The sequence below is a fragment of the Ictidomys tridecemlineatus genome, chromosome 11, assembly GCF_052094955.1.
Source record: "Ictidomys tridecemlineatus isolate mIctTri1 chromosome 11, mIctTri1.hap1, whole genome shotgun sequence".
Classification (NCBI taxonomy): domain Eukaryota; kingdom Metazoa; phylum Chordata; class Mammalia; order Rodentia; family Sciuridae; genus Ictidomys; species Ictidomys tridecemlineatus.
This window is the reverse complement of record NC_135487.1, coordinates 10,744,101-10,768,467: the sequence shown is the minus strand read 5'-3', so window position 1 is coordinate 10,768,467 and position 24,367 is coordinate 10,744,101. Positions and strand designations below refer to the sequence as shown.

The following is a 24,367-nucleotide window of genomic DNA, read 5'->3' as shown; positions in this document are numbered from 1 at the left end:
AATAAAAAATAAAGATGTTGTGTATGCCGAAAACTAAAAAATAAATATTAAAAATATTCTCTCTCTCTTTAAAAAAAGAAAAAGAAAAAAAAAAAGAACTATGCTCCCAACCCTAACTTCATTTTTATTATGTCTTTTGAATGTCATACTATGTCTATGTATTACTTATTTTAACTAAGTAAAAATGTACAAAATAAATTTCAGTAATTGATTTTTGAGATCATCTTGTGTGAACTTACTGGAAAGACTCTAGTCCCGCCTTTCATCCCAGCCTCAACCTCTCTCCAGTCCTGTTCCAGTCACCCTTCATACTGCAGAGACTGTTCTGAGACAGTTTTCATCACATGTCCTTTCTGCCCCAATTCTCCACAACCTTGGAGGAAAGGTCTAGTCTTCCTCCTGATCATCCAAACTTGACTTCAAGCTTTTTTTTTTTTTTTTTTTTTTTCAGTACAGGGGATTAAAATGCAAGGGCACTCTCCCACTCAGCCACATCCCCATCCCTTTTTATTTTTTATTTTGAGGCCTCAAACTTGCTATCCTCCTGGCTCAGCCTCCCGAATGGGATTACAGGCATGTGCTACTGTACCTGGTGCCTGGCCTCAATCTTATTTTCCTAAATTTGTCAGAAGATAGGTTTTGCAGCGTTCAAGAGCACAGGCTTTGAAATCAGACCTGGTTTCAAACCCTGCCTGTGACCATAGTGAGCTATTTGATCCCTAAAAGCCTCAGTTTCCTCATTCATTAAATAAGCACAATAACAGAAACAACGTACCAATGATTGTCACTTAATAAGAGTATTCAGTAAGCATCAGCTGTGATTATTATTATTATTATTATTATTATTATTTTGTACTGGGGATTAAACCCAGAGGTGTTTTATCTCTGAGCTACATCCCCAGCCCCTCTTTTATTTTGAGGCAGGGTCTCATTAAGTTGCTTAGAGCCTTGCTAAGTTGCTGAGGTTGTCTTTGAACTTGTGATCCTACTACCTCAGTTCCCCTGGCAATTAGGATTACAGGCATATTGCTACCACATCCAGAAACTATGATTATTTTTTTAAAATGTGCTTTAGTCAGGTGCAGTGGCGCATGCCTATAATCCAGCAGCTTGGGGTGGCTGAGACAGGAGGGTTGCAAGTTCAAAGCCAGTTTCATCAATTTAGGCCCTGAGCAATTGTATTAGAGCCTGTCTCAAAATAAAAAATAAAAAAGGATGGGGCATGTGGCTCATTTGCTAAGTGCCCCTGGGTTTAATCCCCAATACCCCCCCCAAAAAAAGTAATTTGCTTTAATAATAACATTTTCATGCTTAACACAATTTGTAGTTTTTTGTTTTGGCTTATTTACTTGTTTATTGTCTCTTTCTACGTAGATTGTAGGAGCCGTTCATGAGGGAAGAGACCTTGTTTTATTTAAAAGTACATGCCACAGGGGCTGGTAGAGCACCTGTCTTGCAAGTAAGAGGTACTGGGTTCAATCCTCAGCAACACATAAAAACCAGTAAATAAATATATTGTGTCTATCTACAACTAAAAAAATATATATCAAAAAAATACATGCCACATTGTCTGGCACATTGTAGGTATTCACTAAATTTTTGTTTCTTGTAGTCAAATTCCCTGTTCATTTTTTTTTCCTTCAACAAATATTTAGTGTGTCCCTACTGTATGCTGGTCTCTATTAGATGTAGGTGATAAAGCAGTGAGCAAAACAGACAAAAATCCCTGCTATCTTTGAACTATGACAGTCAGGACGCATTGATCCTTCATTTGAACATGTTGTAACATGCTCTGGCTGTTCCAAACCTGACTGGGCATCAGTATCCCTGGGGAGCTTTAAAAAGTCTATGGCAGTGCTCTGCGACAGGCCCTGGAACCAGAATTTTAAAAAGGAAACAATAGTGGTTCCAGTGCTCTCGGGAGAAGGGTTCACAATTCTATGACTTTTTTAAAAACTTTTTTTGTTGCTGTTCTTTTTTTGGTGGAGCTGCAAATCGAACCCAGGGCTTCGGGCATGCTAGGCAAGAGCTATCAGAGCTTAATTGTGCCTCGCTAAATTGCTGAGGCTGGTCCTGAACTTGTGATCCTCTTGCCTCAGCCTCAAGAGTTGATTGTATTATACACGTCTGCCATCGTGCCCAGTTTAGATTTGGGGTTTTAAATGACATGATTTAAATATCCTTTTTACTAGTTTTAATGAACAATTTTCCCTTTTGTGGTGATAGTTCCTATTTAAAAGCCAGAGTTTTTTGTTTTTGGTACATGATCTTGCTATGTTGCCCAGGTTGGTCTTGAAGTCCTGGACTCAAGCGATTCTCTTGCCTTCTGAGTAGCTGGAACCACGGGAGTGTACCACCAGAACCTGCAGAACTTGGCTTCTGACCCAGACCTATGCTCCAAAGAATAGCCCAGGAGATCTGCTCTTACCAGGGCTGTCGCAGGCAGGCAGCCCAAGGTTGCTCCTGTGATAGGCACAGAGCTCCGCATCTCTGATGTATCTTCAGACCACATGCTGCAGGAATAGGTTCCTCAAAGTTGTCACATGCGCATCAGTTGCACCCTTGGAGGGGGACTTTGGTGGACCCCGTCTCCTAGTGATAGTGAGCAGTACAGGGGCCTGGGAATCAGATAGACCTAAGTTTGAATCTCGTCTCTTCCTGGCCCTGGCTTCTACTGCTAGGTGATGGCTCTGCACCTTAGTTTTCTTATCCGAAAGGTGTAGGTAGTAACGACTCACACAGTGGTTGGTACAGTTTTGAGACGCTCTGCTTGCTCTGCTTGCCTCCAAAGGCAGTTTCCCTCCCCCAGGTGACATCCAAGGGCACTTCCATGGGCCACAGCCCTCATAGGTTCCCACTGGGACCTCGGGGGCACAACTGAATTAATTTCCTGGTTAAACGTCATAGTTTCAAACCACTAGGAAAACCGCCCTGTTGCCCCAGGCAGCGCAGCGGATACAGGTCTGAGGCCAAATCTCGGGAAGCTTCGCTCCACTAGGTTGCCTTCAAACCTCCGGGAGAAAACCCTTCTCAACATGGCGCCGCCCTGTGGCCGCGCCGCGCCTTTCCGCCGCGTTGACGTGAGTGCGCGCGCGTCCTCCGCGCTGAGTCTCGACGCATGCGCGCTCCGTGCTGTCTTCTCCCGGCCAGAGCAGCAGTAGCGGCGGCGGCGTTTGAGTGGAGGAAGATGGCGGCTCGGGGCGGCTCGGGGTCCCGCCAGCTGTGAGGATACCCGAGCACGGCCAGCGCGACCTGGGGCACAGCGCCTCTGTTCTGGCCCTGTCCTCGGCTCCCTCCCCACAGTCGCCAGCGGAGAGAACCCGAGAGCGTGGAGCGGGCTGGGCCAGGTGAGGCCTCTCCTCCTCCCGAGCTGCGGCTGGCAGCCGGCGCCTCCTGCCCTTTATGCCCCGGGGGCAGTGGGCGCGGGGTACGTGCAGGCCCGGCATCCTGCGCCGGGGTCGGTCCTGGCCGATCTGGGCCTTGCTGTCGTCATCGTCGGTTCCTCTGGGTGAGGCGGGGAGAAGGAGAGCCCCTTTACAGCCAGCATTTCCCGTCCCTTTTCAGCGGGGCGGTTCTCGTCCCCTTACTCGGTCCAGGAAGGGGTGTGTGGCCATGGCAAGGGTGGTTTTAGGGGTGTCAAATAGGCTTTAACCCCGCCCCCCAGACCTTAACTCCCTGCGAGAGGAGCTGGAGGCTGGTGCCCTCAAAATTGGGTCCGCGGCGAGGGGCCCGCATCTCGAAAGCTGCAGCTGCAAAGGGATGATTTTGGGGTTGGCTTGCAAAATAAAACAGCAGCAGCAGCCTTTCCTCACCCCTGGATATATGAATGTTGCCTTGGAGAAGTGGGAACAGCGGATCTCCTTGCTTGAGACTGAAATCCACGTTGTGACTGTGGACGGCTTTTCTTGGTGAGAATTGTTTGTGCAATGGGAACGGTTGAGGGTGGGAACGATTTGTAAATGAAGAAAACACAATTGTAAGATCTCGGTAGTCTGCAGAATAACTTCAGCGCTCATGGAGTTCGTTTGAAACCTTTGGATTGTTAAGTTTAACCATTTGCTTTGTCTGTTGGATCTCCCCACTTTTATTAGGAAAATAAAAGCTTCATTTCTTCGTTGCCGAAGTCTTTGGACTTTTCTCTGGTGGGCTTCCCACCGAGCTAGATGAAGATCCAGACATATTACCAGTTCTCACTTGCTGGCAGCGACATTGTGCTGTGCTGGTTAATTCCTTTTTGAGAGTAACTTTTTGTTGTTCAAATGCTGTTTGGGAGCCTTTGGCTTAGTTTCTCTCAGGTAGGGAAGCTAATTTGAAGCCTTGAAGAATGATGGCTTCAGTGGTAATTGTGCTATGGGAAATGGTTGTGGCCATTGCTTTTGCTTGGACTCCCCAAATACCTTTTGTAACATATACCTTTGGTTTTTTTTTGTGCTTAAGAAAGATGACATCATGGATTTAAAGAGACATGGAAAATTTGAGAAGAAATACCCTCATTTAGAATTCATTCTGTACCTCTTACATTGAATAGTGATGTTGTGTGTCGAATTGCTAACTTTGAGTTTATTCATATGTATAATATGGTTGGGTGTCTTTTCTGTTGTACATAGTCATTTTGTACCCTGAAACTGTTTGCTTTTGACCATCCCAATATAAGCTTATTATTCAATCTACATGGACCCACGGGTTTGTTTTGCCCTTTAAAAAGCTTTTAATTGTTAAAATGGTAGCTGTTTAGTTTAATATTGGCTAGTTCTTTAAGCATTTTTTCCTTTTCTATTTTTAAATCCAGGTGCTTTCCATAGAATTTGTAGATTTTTTTTAGTGTCTTTGCTAAAGAAGTAAACTTGCACTAACTGTAGAAAATTGGAAAGCCACTCTATGTATTAATTTGCTAATAGTCTTGAAATTAATGCAGTAAAACATCCTGGTGGTTTGAGAGTGTGCTTTTTGACATAATATGTTGCATTGTTGTGCTAAATCATCATTAGATATTGATGCAACTTCATGATATCCATGACATCATTCTCTCCCCATCACTTCTACTTTTGTAATTCCTTACCATTCTCAGTTACAAAAAGAACAGGATCAGGAAAAATAGCTTAGGATGCCTCAAATTCTAGAAGGGCCTTTAATGTCTCTTTATGTAGTAAAACCTTCAGTAAGATTCAGAGCTGTGTGATTGGTAACTATTATGAAGTGCAAGCAAAGAAAATGCTAGCAAAGCCTGAGTTTTATGAAAATATTGAGGTCCCCAGGAGAGGCTGTCTCAAAGAAAAACAAATATGTGCTTATCTTTGTGATTTCAGAGCTGTCAACAATTCTTATAAGAAACTAGAGCCATTTAGTTATAAATAATGACATTCCCACTTTTTTTTTTTTTTTTTTAAATCAGTAGTTTATTTTAATTTTTTTGTAGTTGAAGATGGACAGAATGTCTTTATTTTGTTTATTTTATGTAGTGCTAAGTATTGAACCCATTGCCTCACAAATGCTGGGCAAGTGCTCTGCCACTGAGCCACAGCCCCAGTACTCTATTTTTTTTAAAGAGAGAGAGAGAGAGAGAGAGAGAGAGAGAATTTTAACATTTATTTATTTTTCTTAGTTCTCGGCGGACACAACATCTTTGTTGGTATGTGGTGCTGCTGAGGATCGAACCCGGGCCGCACGCATGCTAGGCGAGCGTGCTACCGCTTGAGCCACATCCCAGCCCCCGACATTCCCACTTCATAAGATTGTTATGTGGGTCATAAGAGGTAATGTTTGTGAAGGTGCTTTGTAGATGTCAAATGAAAGGTAAATGTAAGATTATTTCTATTCTATGAAATCCCTTATTTAAGGGTGCTGTCTGTAGTAGGTATTTTGGGAGGGAGGTACTAATGATGCTAATTAAGAACAGGCAGCTTTTGGTATGAAGTTGCCTGAAGTCTGATTGGGAAACTGGACAAGGAAACCACTTAAGCTTATTGTAGTATATATAAGAAGTACATTGAGGGGCTGGGTTGTCGCTCAGTGGTAGAGTGCTTGCCTAGCATGTGTAAGGCACTGGGTTTGATTCTCAGCACTGCATATAAATAAATAAAGGTCCATCCATAGCTTTAAAAAAAATGCATTGAATCCAACAGGGGAGTCAAGGAAGGCTTCTTGAAGTTGGCAGCATTTTCCCCAGTCTATCTTATTGTTCTGCAAAAAAGTCTGCCTTTTGTGAGTGACTTGCTTTTTATAAAAACTTTTTAAAAATTCTGTCATCAGTTCTTTTCCTGTTTTATTCATTCACTATCATGACACTTCCCACACAGTATGCCCTAGTTATGGTTTCTGCATTCTCAAAAATTCAGCAGTCTTGGGAGAACCTTTCTGAGTGAGTCAGAAGCACAGGCAGCAAACACAAACATTGCAGCTGCAATTAAAATATCCCAGATTACTAAGTGGTGATAACTTTATAGAGTGAGGCTTTTTTCGTTGTTTTTGTATTGCCAACTAGCACGAGAGGCATTGTATGTTTTAATTTGATCATATTTAATTAATGTTGAGTTGTCATCCTTTAAAATGTCAGCTATGGTGGTTATTAGTACCGTTTCGTTTTTCTGAATAATTAATAAAGTCCTGTTGGTTTTTAGGTGAAACTGGCAGCTTAAGCCAGAATTAACACCAAACTACTTTATAGAATCTGCTTATGTGAATTGAGATTGCTTAGCATCTCTGAAATTGAATTTCTGTATTTCTACAAAAGTTATGTATCTTAGTGCTGTAGTTGTTTTATAATTAACTTAGCGTGTTGTCGTCTATATTGCTAGAATTTTATATATTTTTGAATAGAGTAGAATCTTTATGTGGCACTGTTATTTGAGTGCATGTCATCTGTATCTTCACTGAAAAGGAGTGTTTTAAGGTTGTAGTTGATAGAAAAGTAGTGTGTTAATTTATCTGTATTGTGACAGTTACATGTAAGAGAGTATGACTTATATACAAGTCATTTTAAAATTGCCCTATGTTAAGCTCATAATGCAGTTTATTTTTAAAAACGTTTCCTGTGACATTCTTCTAAAAGTTTTGTAAGATTATGATTTAGTGGCATTCCTGTACCTTTAATTTTGCATTTCCTTATTCATGCATGTATTAGAAAGCAAATTTGCTTTGAATTGTGATTGTTCTTGTATTAAATTTATATATTGCAAAGTTTTCTGTTGAAATTTTTTCCAGTATTATTCTGTTTTGCTTCAAATAGAACTGAGCCACATCCCCAGCCCATTTTATATATTTTTTTAATTTTTTAAGAGAATTTTAATATTTAATATTTATTTTTTTTTAGTTTTCGGCGGACACAACATCTTTGTATGTGGTGCTGAGGATTGAACCCGGGCAGCACGCATGCCAGGCGAGTGCGCTACCGCTTGAGCCACATCCCCAGCCCCCATTTTTTATTTTGAGATAGGACCTCCCGAAGTTCTGAGACTGGCCTTGAATCTACAATCCTCTTGCCTTAGCCTCCCAAATCACTAGGATTACAGGTGTATGCCATCGCATTGAGCTTAGTATCTTGTCCTTTGGTAGACACACACATACTTGTGTAATTATACATATGCAAATATATGTAAATCTATAAGCATATGCAAATATACATAAACAATATAGAAACATTGTAAATATATAGGTATTACACAAAGCAGTAGTTACTTGTAACTACTATTTTTGTAAAACTATTTTCCTGTTCTGGATTGTAGATTAATTTAACTTCTTTTCTCTCTCTGTTGCTGGTGATTGAGCTCAGGATGTGACATGTACTGAGCCCCCAGTTCTCATTCTACCGCTGAACTACATCCCCTGCCCCTGACAGCAACTTATTTTCATTTTTAGTAATATGTAGATTTGAGGTAGTTCATTTACTTTCTATAAAGGCAATTCAATTTTAGTTTTAGCTGGTATTATTTCTTTAGACTATTTAGGATAATTTTATTTCATTTGTTTTAAGGAATTCATTAGTACAGAATGTTCTTCCAAATTTGTTTCTTTATTCTCTAAGACAAAATATTTAATTCTTTGCTTTTCATTCTAAAGTTTCTTAGTAAAGAATTGGTGCAATAGTCACCTCAGTGGTGGTAAATAAATTTTTTGCTATTTTCTGTATTACTGTAGGCACATGGATTTTGATTTATTCATTATTTTACACTTACTTATGGCCATTAGTCTCCCCACCCCAATTTATAGCTGTAGATGGACAGCATGCCTTTATTTGTTTAGTTTTTTTATGTGGTGCTAAGGATTGAAACCAGTGCCTCACACATGCTAGGCAAGCGCTCTGCCACTGAGCTACAACCCCAGCCCTGCCATTAGTCTTTTTGATGCAGAAATTTGGCCAATATAAGCCTATTTAAGATGGTGTTGGCCAGATGTGGTGGTGCATGCCTGCAATCCCAGTGGCTCGGGAGGCTGAGGCAGAAGGATTGCAAGTTCAAAGCCACTCTCAGCAGCCACCGGGCACTAAGCAACTCAGTGAGACCCTGTCTCTAAATAAATAAAATACAAAAAAAGGGCTGGGGATGTGACTTAGTGGTTGAGTTCAATCTCCTGGTACCCAAAAAAAAAAAGATGGTGTTGTATCCTTTTGACATGCCTCTTCAGTTGAAGAACTTGGTTTTAATAGTGTTAACGTTTGTTTGCTTTATCCTATTTATATATAGGATTTTAAGTATATTATCTGTATTGGTATTAACAAAATTCCTGAGGTACATTTAGGATTTTTTTTGTAGTTCTTTTTATGCTTAGAATATTCTTTCCATCAGAATCCAGCCCTAAACTGGGAACCATGCTAGATATTTCAAACAGAAATGATTTAATACAGGGAATTAGTTACATGTGTGTTGCCAGACTGGAAGGCAAAAAAAGAATAGGTGGAGATAATTTAGAGACTAGTAACTATAGGATGAATCAGTTAATACCTCAAGGGATGGGAGAACAAAAGGGAAGAGAGAGTATTACTAGAACTTCTAAGGATACAGAGGAGAGGTTACCACCTCAGACACTACTGCAGCTTTCAGAGCTGGACTCTGAGGAGGAATTATGAGAGGTTGTTAACATAGCTGGTGCTTGGACCATCATCCTCCTGTTTTTTTAGTTGTTTTGGGTTTATCTTTTTAATGTTTATTTTTGCAGAATTCTACATACCTTCCTTTTTCTTTTTTTCTTGCACAGAAGTTTACCCTACTTCACAGCTTCTTCAGCATCTTGCTGATTTCATTTAATGTATCATGGAGATCAACCACGTTCAGGCAGGAAATCCTTATTCATTTTCACAGCTTTATTGATATAGTAGGTTTTGTTCAACTGATCTCCTTTTGATTCATGTTGGTAAATAATGCTTTATTGCTGGCTGATCTTTTAAAAACAGATTATGGGATAATGTAAGTTTTAGAAGTGTGATTCGGGGTTTTCAGAACTTGCATCTGCAGTGCTTGTTGGTAAAAAACCCCCTTTTTTTGAGGGGGTACTGGGGATTGAACTCAGGGTCCCTCAACCACTGAGCCAACATCTCCAGTCCTATATTGTATTTTATTTAGAGATAGGGCCTCACTGAGTTGCTTAGCACCTTGCTGTTGCTGAGACTGGCTTTGAACTCCTCCTGCCTCAGTGTCCTGAGTTGCTGGGATTACAGGCATGCACCTGGCACCTGGCATGTTGGTAAAATTAAGGTTCTTGAATCCATCCCTAAATTTATAAACAGTCTTTAGGAAATCTACCTGTTAGGGGATTTTTTTTTTAAAAGAGAGAGAGAATTTTTTAATATTTATTTTTTAGGTTTCAGTGGACACAACATTTATTTTATTTTTATGTTGTGCTGAGGATCGAATCCAGCGCCCGGTGCATGCCAGGTGAGCGCGCTATCATTTGAGCCACATCCCCAGCCCTGCTAGGGGATTTTTATGACCAGGCGAGCTTGTGATCCAAAGATTTGCTTTATGTGCAAATGCCTCTATCCTTTAGGTTTTCTGGGAATTAAGGAGCAGACAAGGCATCATCTATCTTGCATGAATTTATAATTTGGTTAAGGAGAAAAGTCATACATAAAAAATTGTCAATTCTAGGAGCTGGGGTTGTGGCTCAGTGATAGACCACTTGCCTAGCATGTGTGAAGCACTGGGTTTGATTCCTAGCACCGCATATAAATAAATAAAATAAAGGTCCATTGACAACTAAACATTATTTAAAAAAAAAAAAATCTCAACTCTGACTGGTGATGTAGCAGGTACTCTCCTCATCTAGAAGATGAGGGTTTCAGTCAGGAAAAGGAGAACATTGCTTTGCTGTAACTAATACTGGGGAAAAGACATGGAAATGAATTTTTTTTTTTTTTTGTGGTGCCAGGGATCGAACTCAGGTTCTTGTGCATGTGAGGCAAGCACTCTACCAACTAAGCTGTATCCCCAACCCCAGAAATGAAATTTTCTACCCCCTCACAGACTCATGTTAAATTTATTTTTCTTTTGCAAAATACTGGTGTGTGCCAGTGGGAAGCTGTCTTTATATACAAACTGAGAGATTTAATAGGATCATTGTAGGACTGTAGTTTTGAATTCTTCCCCCATGCTTCTAGACCACATTGAGTGAATTCCTAGAGACAACAAGCACTCTGTGGAACAGCTACTAGATAAAAGCCCAGAGTCAAGGAGGTTACTCAGGTGTCTACTACTGTAGTGTAAGTGTAGATGACAATGACTGGCTTAGCAAGGGGATAATAGTAAAAGGAAGGACATTTTGAGGAAAGCTAATAGGAGAAATTTAAATTGTGTATGCAAGATAGCATGTAGTAGAATATGTTGTAGTTCTTTCTTTTTCCTCTAGTACTGGGGATTGATTGAACCCAGGACTTCATGTTTACTAGGAAGTAACCAGATTCAGTGTTCTACCACTGAGAACCCTCTTATTTTGAGATAGGGTCTTGCTGATTTGCCCTGCCTAGCTTAAATTTGGGAGTCCTCCAGCCTCAGCATCCCAGGTAGCTGGGATTACACATGTACATTCACACCTGGCCACCTTGCTACTCGGGCTTGGTTGTGGCTCAGTGGTAGAGTGCTTGCCTAGCACGTGCGAGGTACTGGGTTTGATCCTCAGCACCACATAAAAATAAATAAACAAAATAAAGGTATTGTGCCCAACTACAACTAAAAGCAAAAAAAAAAATTAAAAAAAAAAGACCTTGCTACTCAAAGTCCACAGGCATTGGTATCATCAAAGTTAGAATCTAGGGCTGGGGTTGTGGCTCAGCGGTAGAGTGCTTGCCTAGTACATGCGGGGCCCTGGGTTCAATCCTCAGCACCACATAAAAATAAATAAAAGGTATTATGTCTAACCACAACTAAAAAATAAAATGTTAAAAAACAAAGTTAGAATCCAAAATGTGAAGTTGTATCCCAGGCTTATTGTAGCCAAATTTATAGTATGAACTAGATTCACATTAACATTTGAGAAGTACTGGACTTGTAAAAGATTTCCACTGAAATTCCTCCTTTTTATCTCAGTTCCTGATGATTTTCTTCTACCTCTGACAGGTTAGTTTTGCTGTACATACTTAGTAGAAATATGTGAGTATGTATTCAGAAGGAAAGTTCAATTGCAGAAGTGTTTACACATTTAATATTATTAAAAGTCAAGTTAGCCAGATTTCTTTGTCTTGTAAGAAATACAGATGAATGCATAAAATATGAAGTTTAAAGAATAATAAGCAAACACCTGGTAACCACATCCAGGTCAAGAAAGAGAACATGGGGCTGGGGTGGTGGCTCAGTGGTAAAGCGCTTGCCTAGCATGCATGAGGCACTGGGTTCAATCCTCAGCACCACATAAAAAAATAAAAATAAAGTTATTTAAAAAAAAAAAAAGAAAGAGAACATTGCTGATGCCCAGGGTACCAAACAACTAAAAACAAAACAAAACAGAATTCTGATTACAGCCATTTACCTTTCTCCCAGAAAGAATTATTCTTTTTTGATAATTTCCTTTCTATTCTAATACTTTTTTTTTTTTAGTTGTAGCTGGACACAATATTTTTTATTTTATTTTATTTATTTTTATGTGGTGCTGAGAATCGAACCCAGGGCCTCCCATGTGCTAGGCAAGCTACTTTACCACTGAGGCATAACCCCAACCCCAGGGTCTGTGTTTTCATTTTGAGACTGGGGGGTTGTGGCTCAGTAGTGGAGCACTTAGCTGGTATGAGCAGGGCCCTGGGCTCAATGCCCAGCATCACAAAAACAAAAACAACCAAATAGCTTTGCATCATGAAATTAATCCTGCAGCAATTTAAGGATAGATTGAGAGGGTAGGAGTGAGGAGGTGGGAAACAAGGTAATCATCTGTGTTGCAGTAGTGAAGAGACATGTGGGCCTGATACAGAGCAGCAGTGGGAGGAACTGGAAGGAAGGGTGACTGTGAGGAAAAATTTAACAACTGATCATTTGTGGGAGGAAAGAAAAGAGGGAAAGCAAAAGATGACACCTTAGGTTTTATGTCAGAAAAACAGGAAGATACATAAGCATGTGACTGGGAAAATGTCTAATATGAATGTGGTATCAGGTGTCTAGAGGTAACTGAAAATATGAAAAGGAAGAGCTAGAGTTCAGTAGAATCAGGCCTAGAGTTTGGAACTATCCATCCATCCAGTCTTTTGAACAAATGTTTAATTGATTCAATACTGTTTGCCAGATGAACACATCGATTTCTAAACTCACAATCTAGTGAGTCATTTTCTTAGAGGTTATATTTAAAACTGCAATTGCCCGAGGAGAAAATGCAGCAAGGCAAGAAAAGACAAAAAATGGAATCTATATCACCATATTTTGGGTATGAAAGGAGAAAAGAACAACAAAATGAGGGGTCAGGGATATAGTAGAGACCAAGGGGAATGTTCAATCATCAAGAATTAACTTGAATTTGAGGAATTACAGTGGTGATACCAGGTGAAGTTGGGAATTTTCAGAAATTAGTTCTTTTTTTTTTGTACCAGTGGGATTGAGCTCAGGGACACTCAACCACTGAGCCACATCCCCACTCCTATTTAATATTTTATTTAGAGACAGAGTCTCACTGAGTCTCACAGTTGCTGGGGCTGGCTTTGAACTCACAATCCTCTTGTCTCAGCTTCCTGAGTCACTGGGATTATATAGGTGTGCGTCATCGCAGAAATTAGTTCTTTAAAAATTAAGTTTGCTGGGCTGGGGTTGTGCTCAGTGGTAGAGCACTTGCCTAGCACATATGAGCCCTGGGTTCGATTTTCAGCACCACATATAAATAAATAAATGTCCATTGTTAAATAAAAGAATATTTTAAAAAATTAAGTTTGCTGGGCATGGTGGTGTAATTCTGTAATCCCAGGAAGTCTGGAGGCTAAGGCAGGAGGATTGCAAGTTTGAGGCCAATCTCAGCAAATTTAGCAAGGCCCTAAGCAGTTTAGCAAATCATCTCATTTTTTCCCACGTGTAAAGTTTGGTTTATTTAACTTCACCATAATATTTAACATATTTAATTTGAAATTCTTTATATAAACTCATAGTTAACAGTTTAAAATGTATTTTTTTCCCCCTGTGGTTACCAAGGCTGGCCTTGAACTTGCAATCCTCCTGCCTCAAATTCCCAAGACTCTGGGATTATAGGTATGCACCATCACACTGCGCTAAATAATTTTATTTATTTTATTTGGTTCCAAGGATTGAACTCAGGACTCTGGACTGCTGAGCCACATTCCCAGCCCTATTTTGTATTTTATTTAGAGACAGGGTCTCACTGAGTTGCTTAACACACCCCAGTTTTTGCTAAGGCTGTTTTGAACTCATGATCCTTTCCCCTCACTTCCTCTTATATGTAATTTTGTATAACAATGAGGGTCTCCTTCCTTTACCATGCAATTTCCCTTCTCTCTCCCTTTCCCTCCCCCCTCTGGACCCTGCAGCCCAGCCATTTTTATTTTATATTTCGAGACAGGGTCTCACTAAGTTACTTAGGGCCTTGCAAACTTGCTGTGACTGGTCTGGAACTTGTGATCTTCCTGCCTTAGCATCCCTACTCACTGGGATTATAGGCGTGTGCCACAGTGCCTGAGAGTCATGGGTTTTTTTTAAAGAATATCTGTAAATCAACTGTTTGGAGCTCCAGGAATCAGGGAGGTGTTCCCAGGGCATATTAGTCTTAACTAGAGTTTTGTGGGGTTTTTTGGGAGGGGTGTGCATTGCTGGGGATTGTCAACTCAGGAACTCATGCATGCTAGGCAAGTGCACCTCCAGTGAGCTACATCCTCAGCCCCAGAATCACCTTAAATTGAAGTAAAAATTTGCTTTCCACATATCTTTCTGTATTTAATATTAAATATTTTCTTTGAAACATTTATATTCTACATAATCTTTGCTTATTTTTATAGAAATGACACAATATTGCCTTTTGAAATTTCTGGCAGATTATTATTTTTACCACATAGTTGATATAGTACACAAAATCAATGTCCCTGAGATCGTAGCAAATTTAAGGATCAACAATGGAAATTAGCTTTTCTGATTCCATCTTTTTACATGCTGACTCTTGAGTTTGGGTCAAGCCACAGCACTACCTATCTGAAGTGCACTGTAATACAACACACATAATAGGACAGCTGGCTTTGCATGTTTCGTCTTGATTGTGTTTGTGCTGTGGCCTCTGTCTCTGTGCTGTTTTCTTTGTCTCCACTTCATTGGAAACCATAGCAATGAGTAGTGAAATGTTGGTTTTAATTAGGCAAGTGATTAAGGAGCAGAATTATAACTTGCGAAGTGGTGAAAAGTAGAAGCTATCTGTATTATTTATCTAATGTTGGCTTCAGTCTTGTAGGCCACATCACTTGACAAGTATTTGTACAACTCTAATGAAGATATTATATAAAGCAAATAGAAGGCCAGAAGAAGAACTTAATTGGCTGGAGGAAACAGAAGAGCTTCCCAGAAAAGGTGACTCTTAAGTAAGACGTAGGAATTCACCATACTAGCAAATGGAGAAGAGTATTTCAAAGAGGGGTTACCAGCGAGAGCCAAGACCAGAGACAGGAAAAGATTGGGGGATATTTCAGTAAAGTAGCTCAAGTGGCTGAATGGAAATCTTTTGGAAAAAGCCACTGATCTTCTCATTGTGAAGACCTTGGTATGCTATAGTAACTATTGCCTAATAATTATTAAAAGCATTCATATTGTTGAAGAATTAAACCAAGTAAGATTTATTGTGCAGGAGGATAACTTCATTTGTTTACTGTCCAAGTAATATTATAGTAAGGTTTTGTCCATTAAATCTTTTCATCTATTCCATAAATATACACTTTGGAGTATATAATGATATATGTATAAGTATATAATATTTGATCATCCTGGATTCAATAATAAGAGTATTAATAGTAGTGATAGCTGTGTTGGAGAAAGATTTAAATTTTAACCTATAGTTGGATGTGATGGTGCTTGCCTGTAATCCCAGCTATTCTGGAGTCTAAGGCAAAAGGATTGCAAGTTCAAAGCCATCAACTTAGTGAGGCCCTGTCTCAAAAAAATAAAAAGAGCTAGAGATATGTCTCAGTGTTTAGGGCCCTCTGTGTTTAATCTCTGGTACCAGAAAATGACAAAACAAAGCAGTGGGGGATTCCTAAATCATCGGGCCTTTTTTTTTCCTAAGAAAATATTTATTTTTAAGTTATAGGTAGACACAATATCTTTATTTTATTTTTATGTGGTGCCAAACCCAGTGTCTCACGCATGTGAGGCGAGCACTCTCTCTCTGAGCCACAATCCCAGCCCTTCATTGGGCTTTTCCAAAGTAAAAATATGCTATATCAGGAGTGACTAAATAGAAAAGATAATGAAATATAACCAGTAACTGACACTATGTATTTTCTTTAAATCCTTTCATATGCAGTTGATATATTATGCTGTAAATCCACTGAGCTTACTTCCTATGTACTTCGACATTTTCTTTGTGAGGTGCTTTGGAAGAAGTATTTTTAGTCAGTTCAGACTTACACAACAAAATCCATAATCTGCATAGCTTAAACAACAAGAATTTATATCTCACTTTTCTGGAAGCTGGCAAGTCCAAGATCAAGATACTAGCGTGGTGGATTTAATTTTGAGGTTTCTTATCCTGCTGTCTCTATGTGCATTCACACAATCTTACAAGGGCACTAATCCCTTCTTGAGGACTCCACCCTGATGACCTCTGACCCTGATTCCTCCTAAAGGCTTCAGTCTTCTAATACCATCACCTTGGGGGTTAGGAATTCAACATGAATTCCAAGGGGCACAAAACATTCAGTACTGTAACTGAGGATAATAAGAGTTCCTCTTCAGTAATTTATGTTTCTATCATTCAAGAAAATTACTTGAGTTTGTTTAATAATGTGATTGAAACTAGACTTCAGAAAAATCTTTGGGGGGTTCATTGGGACTTGTCTCCTATTAATGTGCTGTTGTCATGCTGTGTTTTTACCATCCCTTTTTTGATTTGTCATTTGCCAGAAACTATATTAAATAATTATCGACAGTTCAATTCAGCAAATGGGAACATTTAGATGTAAGTTAGGATTCTGTGATTTACTTGTCTACTTGTGAAGGCAGCTAATTAACAGGTTCTGAGTGCAAAAGCAAAGGAATGCTGGAAGAGCAAAAGTTAGAAATCTTGGGCTGGAGTTGTGGCTCAGTGGTAGAGTGCTAATCTAGCATGAAGGAAGCACTGGGTTCAATCCTCAGCACCACATAAATATAAAATAAAGATATTGTGTTCACCTAAAACTAAAAACAAAACAAAAGTTATAAATCTTTATCAGAAATAGATCTGGGAGCCGGGTGGGTGTGGTAGCACACACCTGTAATCCCAGTGGCTTGGGAAGCTGAGGCAGGAGGATTCAGGCAGGAGTTCAAAGCCAGCCCAGCAACATTGAGGCGCTAAGTAACTCAGTGAGACCCTGTCTCTACATAAAATTCAAAATAGGGCTGAGGATGTGGCTTGGTGGTTGAGTGCCCCTGAGTTCAATTCCCGGTACCAAAAAAAAAAAAAAGCAACAACAAAAAGAAATAGGTCTGTGAGCTGAGGCTGTAGCTTAGTGGTAGAGCACTTGCCTTGAACCTGTGAGGCACTGGGTTCAGTCCTCAGCAGTACATAAAAATAAATAGAATAAAGGGGTGGGGGGTGGGGCTGGAGTTGTGGCTCAAGAGTAGAGTACTTGCCTAGCATGCATGAGGCACTAGGTTCTATCCCCAACACCACATAAAAACAAAATAAAGATATTGTGTCTATCTACAACTAACTAACTAAATAAAGGCATGCTGCCCATCTACAACTACAAATAAAATTATTTAAAAAAGAAAGAAATAGATCTGGAGTGCTGGGGACATAGCTCAGTTGATAAGAGTGCTTGCCTCAGATGCACAAGGCTCTGAGTTCAATCCCCAGCACCACACACAAACTCACACACACACTGTGGCTCAGTGGTAGCACACTCGCCTAACACTTGGGAGGCCCTGGGTTCGATACTTAGCACCACATAAAAATAAATAAATAAAATAAAGGTATTGTGTCTAAATACAACTAAAAAATAAATATTAAAAAAAAAAAAGAGCTGGGATGGCTGGTGCTGGAAGGTACCGGTTGGTTTCCATTTCTTAATTTTTAACCTGTATTTCTCCACTATGTATTTCATGGCATAGATATGATATATATGTTTTGTTTGTCCAGGGTATGAGGAATAACCCTTAGGCAGTCTTCTGGTTGAAATTACTTTCATAGGGCTGGGGATGTGGCTCAAGTGGTATGCGCTCGCCTGGCATGCCTGCAGCCGGGGTTCAATCCTCAGCATCACATACAAACAAACATGTTGTGTCCGCTGAAAAACTAAAAATAAATATTAAAAATTATAAAAAAAAGAAATTACTTTCATAATGGTTAAAAAATAGTGTCTAGCTACATTGTGTAACTTCATCTACATAGAGACAAATTATAAGGCAGGAAAAGTTAAGCTCCACCTAGTGGAAGGGGGAGAGTATACATGAATTATTTGGAAAATTTCAAGAGATTCCTGTTTTCGCTTATTTATTCATTTATATCACCATGAATTCATAAATATTTTACCCTTTGGGTTTTAATTCAGTACTACTTTACTTTTTTCCACAGTTTTTTTTTTCACTTTTTTCCATTGGGAGCTCTTTTTTCTGTCTTTTGTGCCCAGTTGACATAATTCCATCAGTTTTATTTTGTTTTTGGAGCATATCTTACTTTCTGGTGGTACTAGATTTTGTTTTGGTATGGGGTCTTGCTGTGTTACCCAGGTTGTCCTTGAACTCTTAGGCATGTGTCCCCATAGCCAGCTCCAGGCTTATCTTGTGTGTTTCCTGTCCCAGTCCTAGATTCTGCTGTTTTAGCAAGGAGACTTGGTACCTTTTATTAAAGAATGGTATTGGAAAACAAAACCTTGGTGCTTAGTGTGCTCATTGCGTCTACGCCTTCAAGACAGCTAATAGAGCAAGGAAGTACATGTGTGTATGCTAACCAAGGTTTGTGTACAAAATTGTTGATATTTGTATATGTATTTTAACCTGTATTTCTCTACTATGAATTTCATGGCGTATGTACAATATGTAGCTTGTATTAAATTAAACCTGAGTTTATACTAAGGTTTCCTACTTGACCCATTATCACATGGTTATTTTACCCTCCTCCTTTGATTATCTAAATATCTCTTCCAAAGTGAAAAACATGGCTCCAGCCATCTGCCATCCCTTAACCTGTTTAGTTTTAGTGTACATATAACTATATATTAGAATTGTTAAATTATGCTCCCATGAAGAACAGCTTTATCAAGTAGAGTAGTTTAAAAAGACAAGTTCCATTTACCTTTAGTTTTGTAGGTACCCTTATTTTCAAAGTAAGGCTGATTGATATATTTGTAATCCAGTTCTATTCTGTACATTGCTTCATTCCTTTTGAGGGTGTGTGTGTACCTAACTGGGGATTGAACCCAGAGGGTTAGCTGCATCCCTTGTAGCTGCATCCTTTTTATTTTGAGACAGAACTTGCCAAGTTGCTGAGGCTGTCTTGAATTTACAATTATGTTTCAGCCTCCTGAGTTGCTGAGATTATAAGTGTGTATGCCTGGCAAATTTCATTCGTTTTTTTTCTTTGCTCTCTTTTTTTCCTTCTTGGTGCCAGGGATTGAACTCAGGGGCACTCAACCACTGAACCATATCCCCAGACCTTTTTATATTTTATTTAGAGACAGAGTCTTCCTATGTTGCTGAGCTGGCTTTTAATTTGTGATCCTCCTGCCTCAGCTTTCCAAGCCACTGGGATTTTAGGTGTACCCTACCAGGCTTGGCAAGTTTCATCCTTTATTCTGTAAAATTCTGTGTGTTTTGACAAATGAGAATTGTTATAGGATTTTTCGTAGTCCTGGGGATTAAACCCAGGGATACTATTTTTGAGCTATATCCTCAGCCCTTTTTATTTTTATTTTGAGACAGGGTCTTGCCCATGCATGCTCAGATTTGCCATCTTCTTGCCTCAGCCTTCTGTTCACCATCCTGCCCTTGAGTCTTGATTTTTATTGTTTTTATAGAAAACCTTGGGATTTCACATAATGGGAATTTTAAATTGAAGCTAAAATTTGAATATGCTGTATTATCATTTGATTATTTAAATTTTTCCCATTTTAAAATAATTGAGATTTGTGTTTATTTTGCAACAATTCATCTGTACTATTCCTTTTCTGTAATTGTACTCAAATTTTAAAATGCTTTAAAAAAAATAAATAGTTGACTAGGTGTGCTTGTGTACACATTTAATTCTAGCTACTCAGAAGGCTGAGGCAGGCCAGGCACAGTGGCGCACGCCTATAATCCCAGTGGCTCAGGAGGATGGGGAGTTCAAAACCAGCCTCAGCAATCTTTAGGCACTAAGCAACTCAGTGAGACCTTATCTCTAAATAAAATACAAAATAGGACTGGGAATGTTGCTTAGTGGTTGAGTGTCCCTGAATTCAATCCCTGGTACCAAAAGAAGAAGGAGGAGGAGGAGGAGGAAGCCGAGTCAGGAGGATCACAAATTCAAGGCCAGCCTGGGCAGTTTAGTGAGACCCTAAAAATAAAATAAAAAGGGCTGGTGATGTAGCTAAGAGATAGAGCGCTTGTCTACCATGTGTGAGGCCCTGGCTTCAGGCCCTAGTGCTGTCAAAAAAAAAAAAAAAAACAAAGAGTGGTTTGGGCAAAATGAAGTTAGCTCCTACTTTTGACTCTAAAATGGCATGATTTTAACAGTTATATTCCCCATTTTCTCCATCTTTTAATGTTTTTTTTCTCCTACCTCAACCTTCCAAGTAGTTGGAATTATAGGCATGGGCCACCATGCCCTGCAGACCATTTTTTTTTTTTTAAATTGTTGATGAACCTTTATTTTATTTTGGTGTGGTGCTAAGAATCAAACCCAGTGCCTCACACATGCTGGGCAAGTGCTTTACCACTGAGCTACAATCTCAGCTCTTTTTTTTTTTTACTTCTTATTTAAAAAAATTTTTTTAGTTGTAGTTGGACACAATATCTTTATTTTATTTATTTATTTTTATGTGGTGCTAGGCGAGCGCTCTACTGTTGAGCCCCAGCCCCAGCTCTTTATTTTTTAAAGTATTTTAAAATTCAGTTTACAAAAGTATAGTATAGCTGGATGAATTATTGCAAAGAAAACACAATCTGAGTTGTTTCAAAGATGAGAAAATTTAAAATGATCAAAATGATAAATGACCGTATCCAAATTTGTTGGCAATTTTTTGTTTAGTCTTTTTAGCTGGACTTTGGCAGTGTTTCAGATTTATGTAAAGAAATAATTATGCCTTTAAAGAATCCAGACTTCATAAATCTATGACTGAATAATGACAATTACAATCTGGCATAGAATAGTATCCCAGCATTTCCCTCCTTGATTATTTTTGTGTGTTTTCCCTATTGTTTATAGTTTTTTTCCCCCCTAGAAGGGTAACTTGTTTGATCAACAAGTTCAAGTACAGCAACAAGTTCAAGTAGCTTGAGATCTATTCTTATTTTAATAAATTCATCAGTGAAAATAAACTCATTTTATGTTCTCTGGCAAACTGTCTTACAGATGGCTTTGTGCTGTTGGTCACAAGGAGAGCTTTATGAAAGTATGGTTCTAGCAGGAAACCATAGTTACTCTTATAACACAATACAGAAGATACTTGTGACTTGAGATGTATGGGCATTTCCCCTGTATATCAGGCAAGAAATCTTTTAACAGCAAACACCAGCTGGTTGCCCTCTAATTCAGTTCACATTCCAGGGTTGAGGATTCAGTCCTGCAAGACTGCCCCACTTAAAGTGCCAATTACAAGCCAGGTGCTTCACTCGGTGCTTCCAACTGACTATAAGTCTAGCTTCTCCCCACTCCCTCCTTGGTTTGATTAATTTGCTAGAGCAGTGCTCAGAACCTAGGAAAACACTTATATTTACCAATTTGTTATAAAGGATATTCCAAAGGATACAAACAAGGAGATGCATAGGGCAAATGTGGGAAGGGACATGAAGCTGCCATGCCCTGTCTAGGTGTTCCACCCTCCTCCCATATTCTTATATTTGGAATCTTCTCAAACCCAGTACTTTAGGGGTTTTATGGAAATTTAATTATGGAGGCTGCATCTCCAGCCCTTTTAGTTTTTATTTTGAGATAAGAGTCACTGAGTTGCTGAGGCTGGCCTTGAACTTGCAATCCTCCTGTCTCAGCCTTCCAAATCACTGGCATATAGGTGTGCACCCAGTGCATAGGCATGATTAATTAAATTGGTGATTAATTTAATCTTCAGCTCCTCTCCCCTCCCTAGAGGTTCCGGGTAGACTGAAAGTCCCAACCTGATCATGCCTTGGTCTTATGACCAGCTCCAATCCTGAAACTGCCAAAGCTGCCAATTTGCAGTCAACTCCTTAGCATGAAAAAGACATTACATTGAAGATTTTCAAGGGTTTTAAGAGTCGAATGCCAGGAAGCAGAGAAAAGATCAAATATGTATTTCACAATATCACAGGGGTCCATTAGGAAGGAATCTTTAAACACTGAATATCTCAAGTATATTGCAAACAAAAGTGAATTATCAACATTAACTTAATCAGAAAGGACTTTATGATCTTCATTCATTAAAAAATGTGGATATTGGGGCTGGAATTGTGGCTCAGCGGTAGAGTGCTTGCCTAGCATGGTGGGACCCAGGTTCGATTCTCAGCACCACAAAAAAATAAATAAAAAAATAAGGCTATTAAAAAAATGACACCATATTAAAAAAAAGAAGTGTGGATATTGAGGGAAGGAGGTGTAGTGTAGTTCAGTCTTAGAGCACTAACCTAACATGCCTATATGACTCTTGTTTAGTCCCCATCACTGCCAAAAAATAATATAAAACAAAAATTATACTTACTAATATGCCAGATGTAAAAAAATGAATATGACTTAGTCCCTGCTCTCAAGTATTATGCTCTAGTGGGGAAGAAAGGAACCTAAGAATGATGTTTAGAAGTAGGTCAGATTGCCCAGCGACTCCAGAGGCTTGACAGGAGAATTGCAAGTTCAAGGAAGTCTGGGCAAATTAGGGAAGCCCTGTCTCAAAAAATGAAAAGGACTAGGGATGTACCTCTGTGATAAAGTGCCCCTGGGTTCATTCTAACCAAAAATAAAAGAAAGAAATAGGACAGAGAGAAGGCTGTATAAGTAAAAAGGTTTGATGGCTCATAGAAGTTGAAAATTGAGGGCATTTAGCAATTACTTAAGTGGCATCTTAGCTCATCTCCAGGCTGTTTAAATTATGTGGGTAATGAAAGTTTTAGTTGGTTTTGCCTAATGTGTTTCCTCTTAGATGACCTGTATGTTCCTAGGAAAAAATTTACTTATCAGAATTAACTCAAGAAGAAATAGAAAACTCATGTAGGCTTATTAACACTAAAGAAATCAGTGGTCAGATAAATCTTACACAGAGTACTCCAGGCCCAGGTAGATTTTTAAGTAATCTCTGCCAAATATTCAAGAAATAGATAACTCCAGTTTTAGGTGAACTCTTCCAGAGAACAGGAAAATAAAAAACAGTTCCCATGACCTTGGTTCCAAAAATCACAAAAGGACAACACAAGAAACAAAAATTATAGACCAGTGTCTCTCATGAATATAAGTGCAAAGATGCTGGACCAGACATTAGTAAACTGATCTAGCATTATAAAAACAACAACAAAAAACCATGACCTAGTTCAGTTTATCTGAGGAATACAAATATTTTTGTTTTGTTTTGTTTTTGGGTGTTTTCTTGAGGGGTAGGGGAGTACCAGGGATTAAACCCAGAGGTGCTTGATCACTGAGCCACATCCCCCGCCCTTTTAATTTTTATTTTGAGACAGGGTCTCACAGAATTGCTGAGACTGACTTTGAACTTGTGATCCTCCTGCTTCAGCCTTCCGAGTTGCTGGGATTATAGGCATGTGCCACTGCACCTGGCTCACAAGCTTGTGTGCTTTGTTTTTTAGTATTTTTAATATTCGATGAAATTTATTTTATTTATTTATTTGTATATGATACTGAGAATTGAACTCAGTGTCTCACAGATGCTAGGCAAGTGCAATACCACTAAGCCACAACCCCAGCCCACAAGCTTGTTCTGATATTAGAAAATTAATATAATTTACCTTCCAACAGACCCAAAGAAAATAATATACTATTTTAATAATTACAGGAGAACATTTGATAAACTTTAATTCCCATTTATGATTTTACATCATTTAGATTTATTTATTTATTTATTTATTTTTAAAGAGAGTGAGAGAGGAGAGAGAGAGAATTTTTTTTTAATATTTATTTTTTAGTTCTCCACGGACACAACATCGTTGTTGGTATGTGGTGCTGAGGATCGAACCCGGGCCGCACGCATGCCAGGCAAGCGTGCTACCGCTTGAGCCACATCCCCAGCCCTCATACATGTTGTTAATAATAAGCACATGCTCTATCTCTGAGCTACTTTCCCCCAGACTCTTGTTTAGGATTTTAAATAAACGTCTTTTTACAAAATTATATTACTTGGATGGTAGTGTTTCTGTGTATTTGTGTTTTTTCATTTTTTTGGAAAATAAAGTTGTCAACACTGTGTCAGTCACCCTCCTCTCCCACCCCCCAAATTGCTGACCTGTGGAATTCAGAAGTCTGGGAATCATTGTGCTAAAGCCTTTTCCCAAGACTAAGAGAATCCTGGCATGCATTGGTTTTTCCATGGTCAGCCCATTTTGTCAGAGCAGACTTTTTCTGCAATAGTAGAAAAAGCCTAACATCTTAAAAATAATGATTTACA

General features: G+C 39.1%; 1 protein-coding gene across 6 annotated transcripts in view; it reads left to right on the top strand.

The window, feature by feature from the left end:
- Window positions 1–3,128: 3,128 nt before the first annotated feature.
- The window catches only part of Fbxo42 (F-box protein 42), an 80,606-nt gene continuing 59,367 nt past the window's right edge, over window positions 3,129–24,367 (top strand). For 2 of the 6 annotated variants that reach the window (XM_005317499.4, XM_013362891.4), the window contains exon 1: window positions 3,129–3,347. Coding sequence is in view for 3 of the 6 variants with exons in the window: in XM_078025393.1 (XP_077881519.1) it covers window positions 5,757–5,793 (37 nt within the window). In the remaining 3 variants the exon portion in view is untranslated. Of the gene's footprint in view, window positions 3,348–3,792; window positions 3,909–5,602; window positions 5,794–24,367 lie in introns of all 6 variants that reach the window. The other 4 variants (XM_078025395.1, XM_078025393.1, XM_078025394.1 and 1 more) reach the window with 4 other exon arrangements.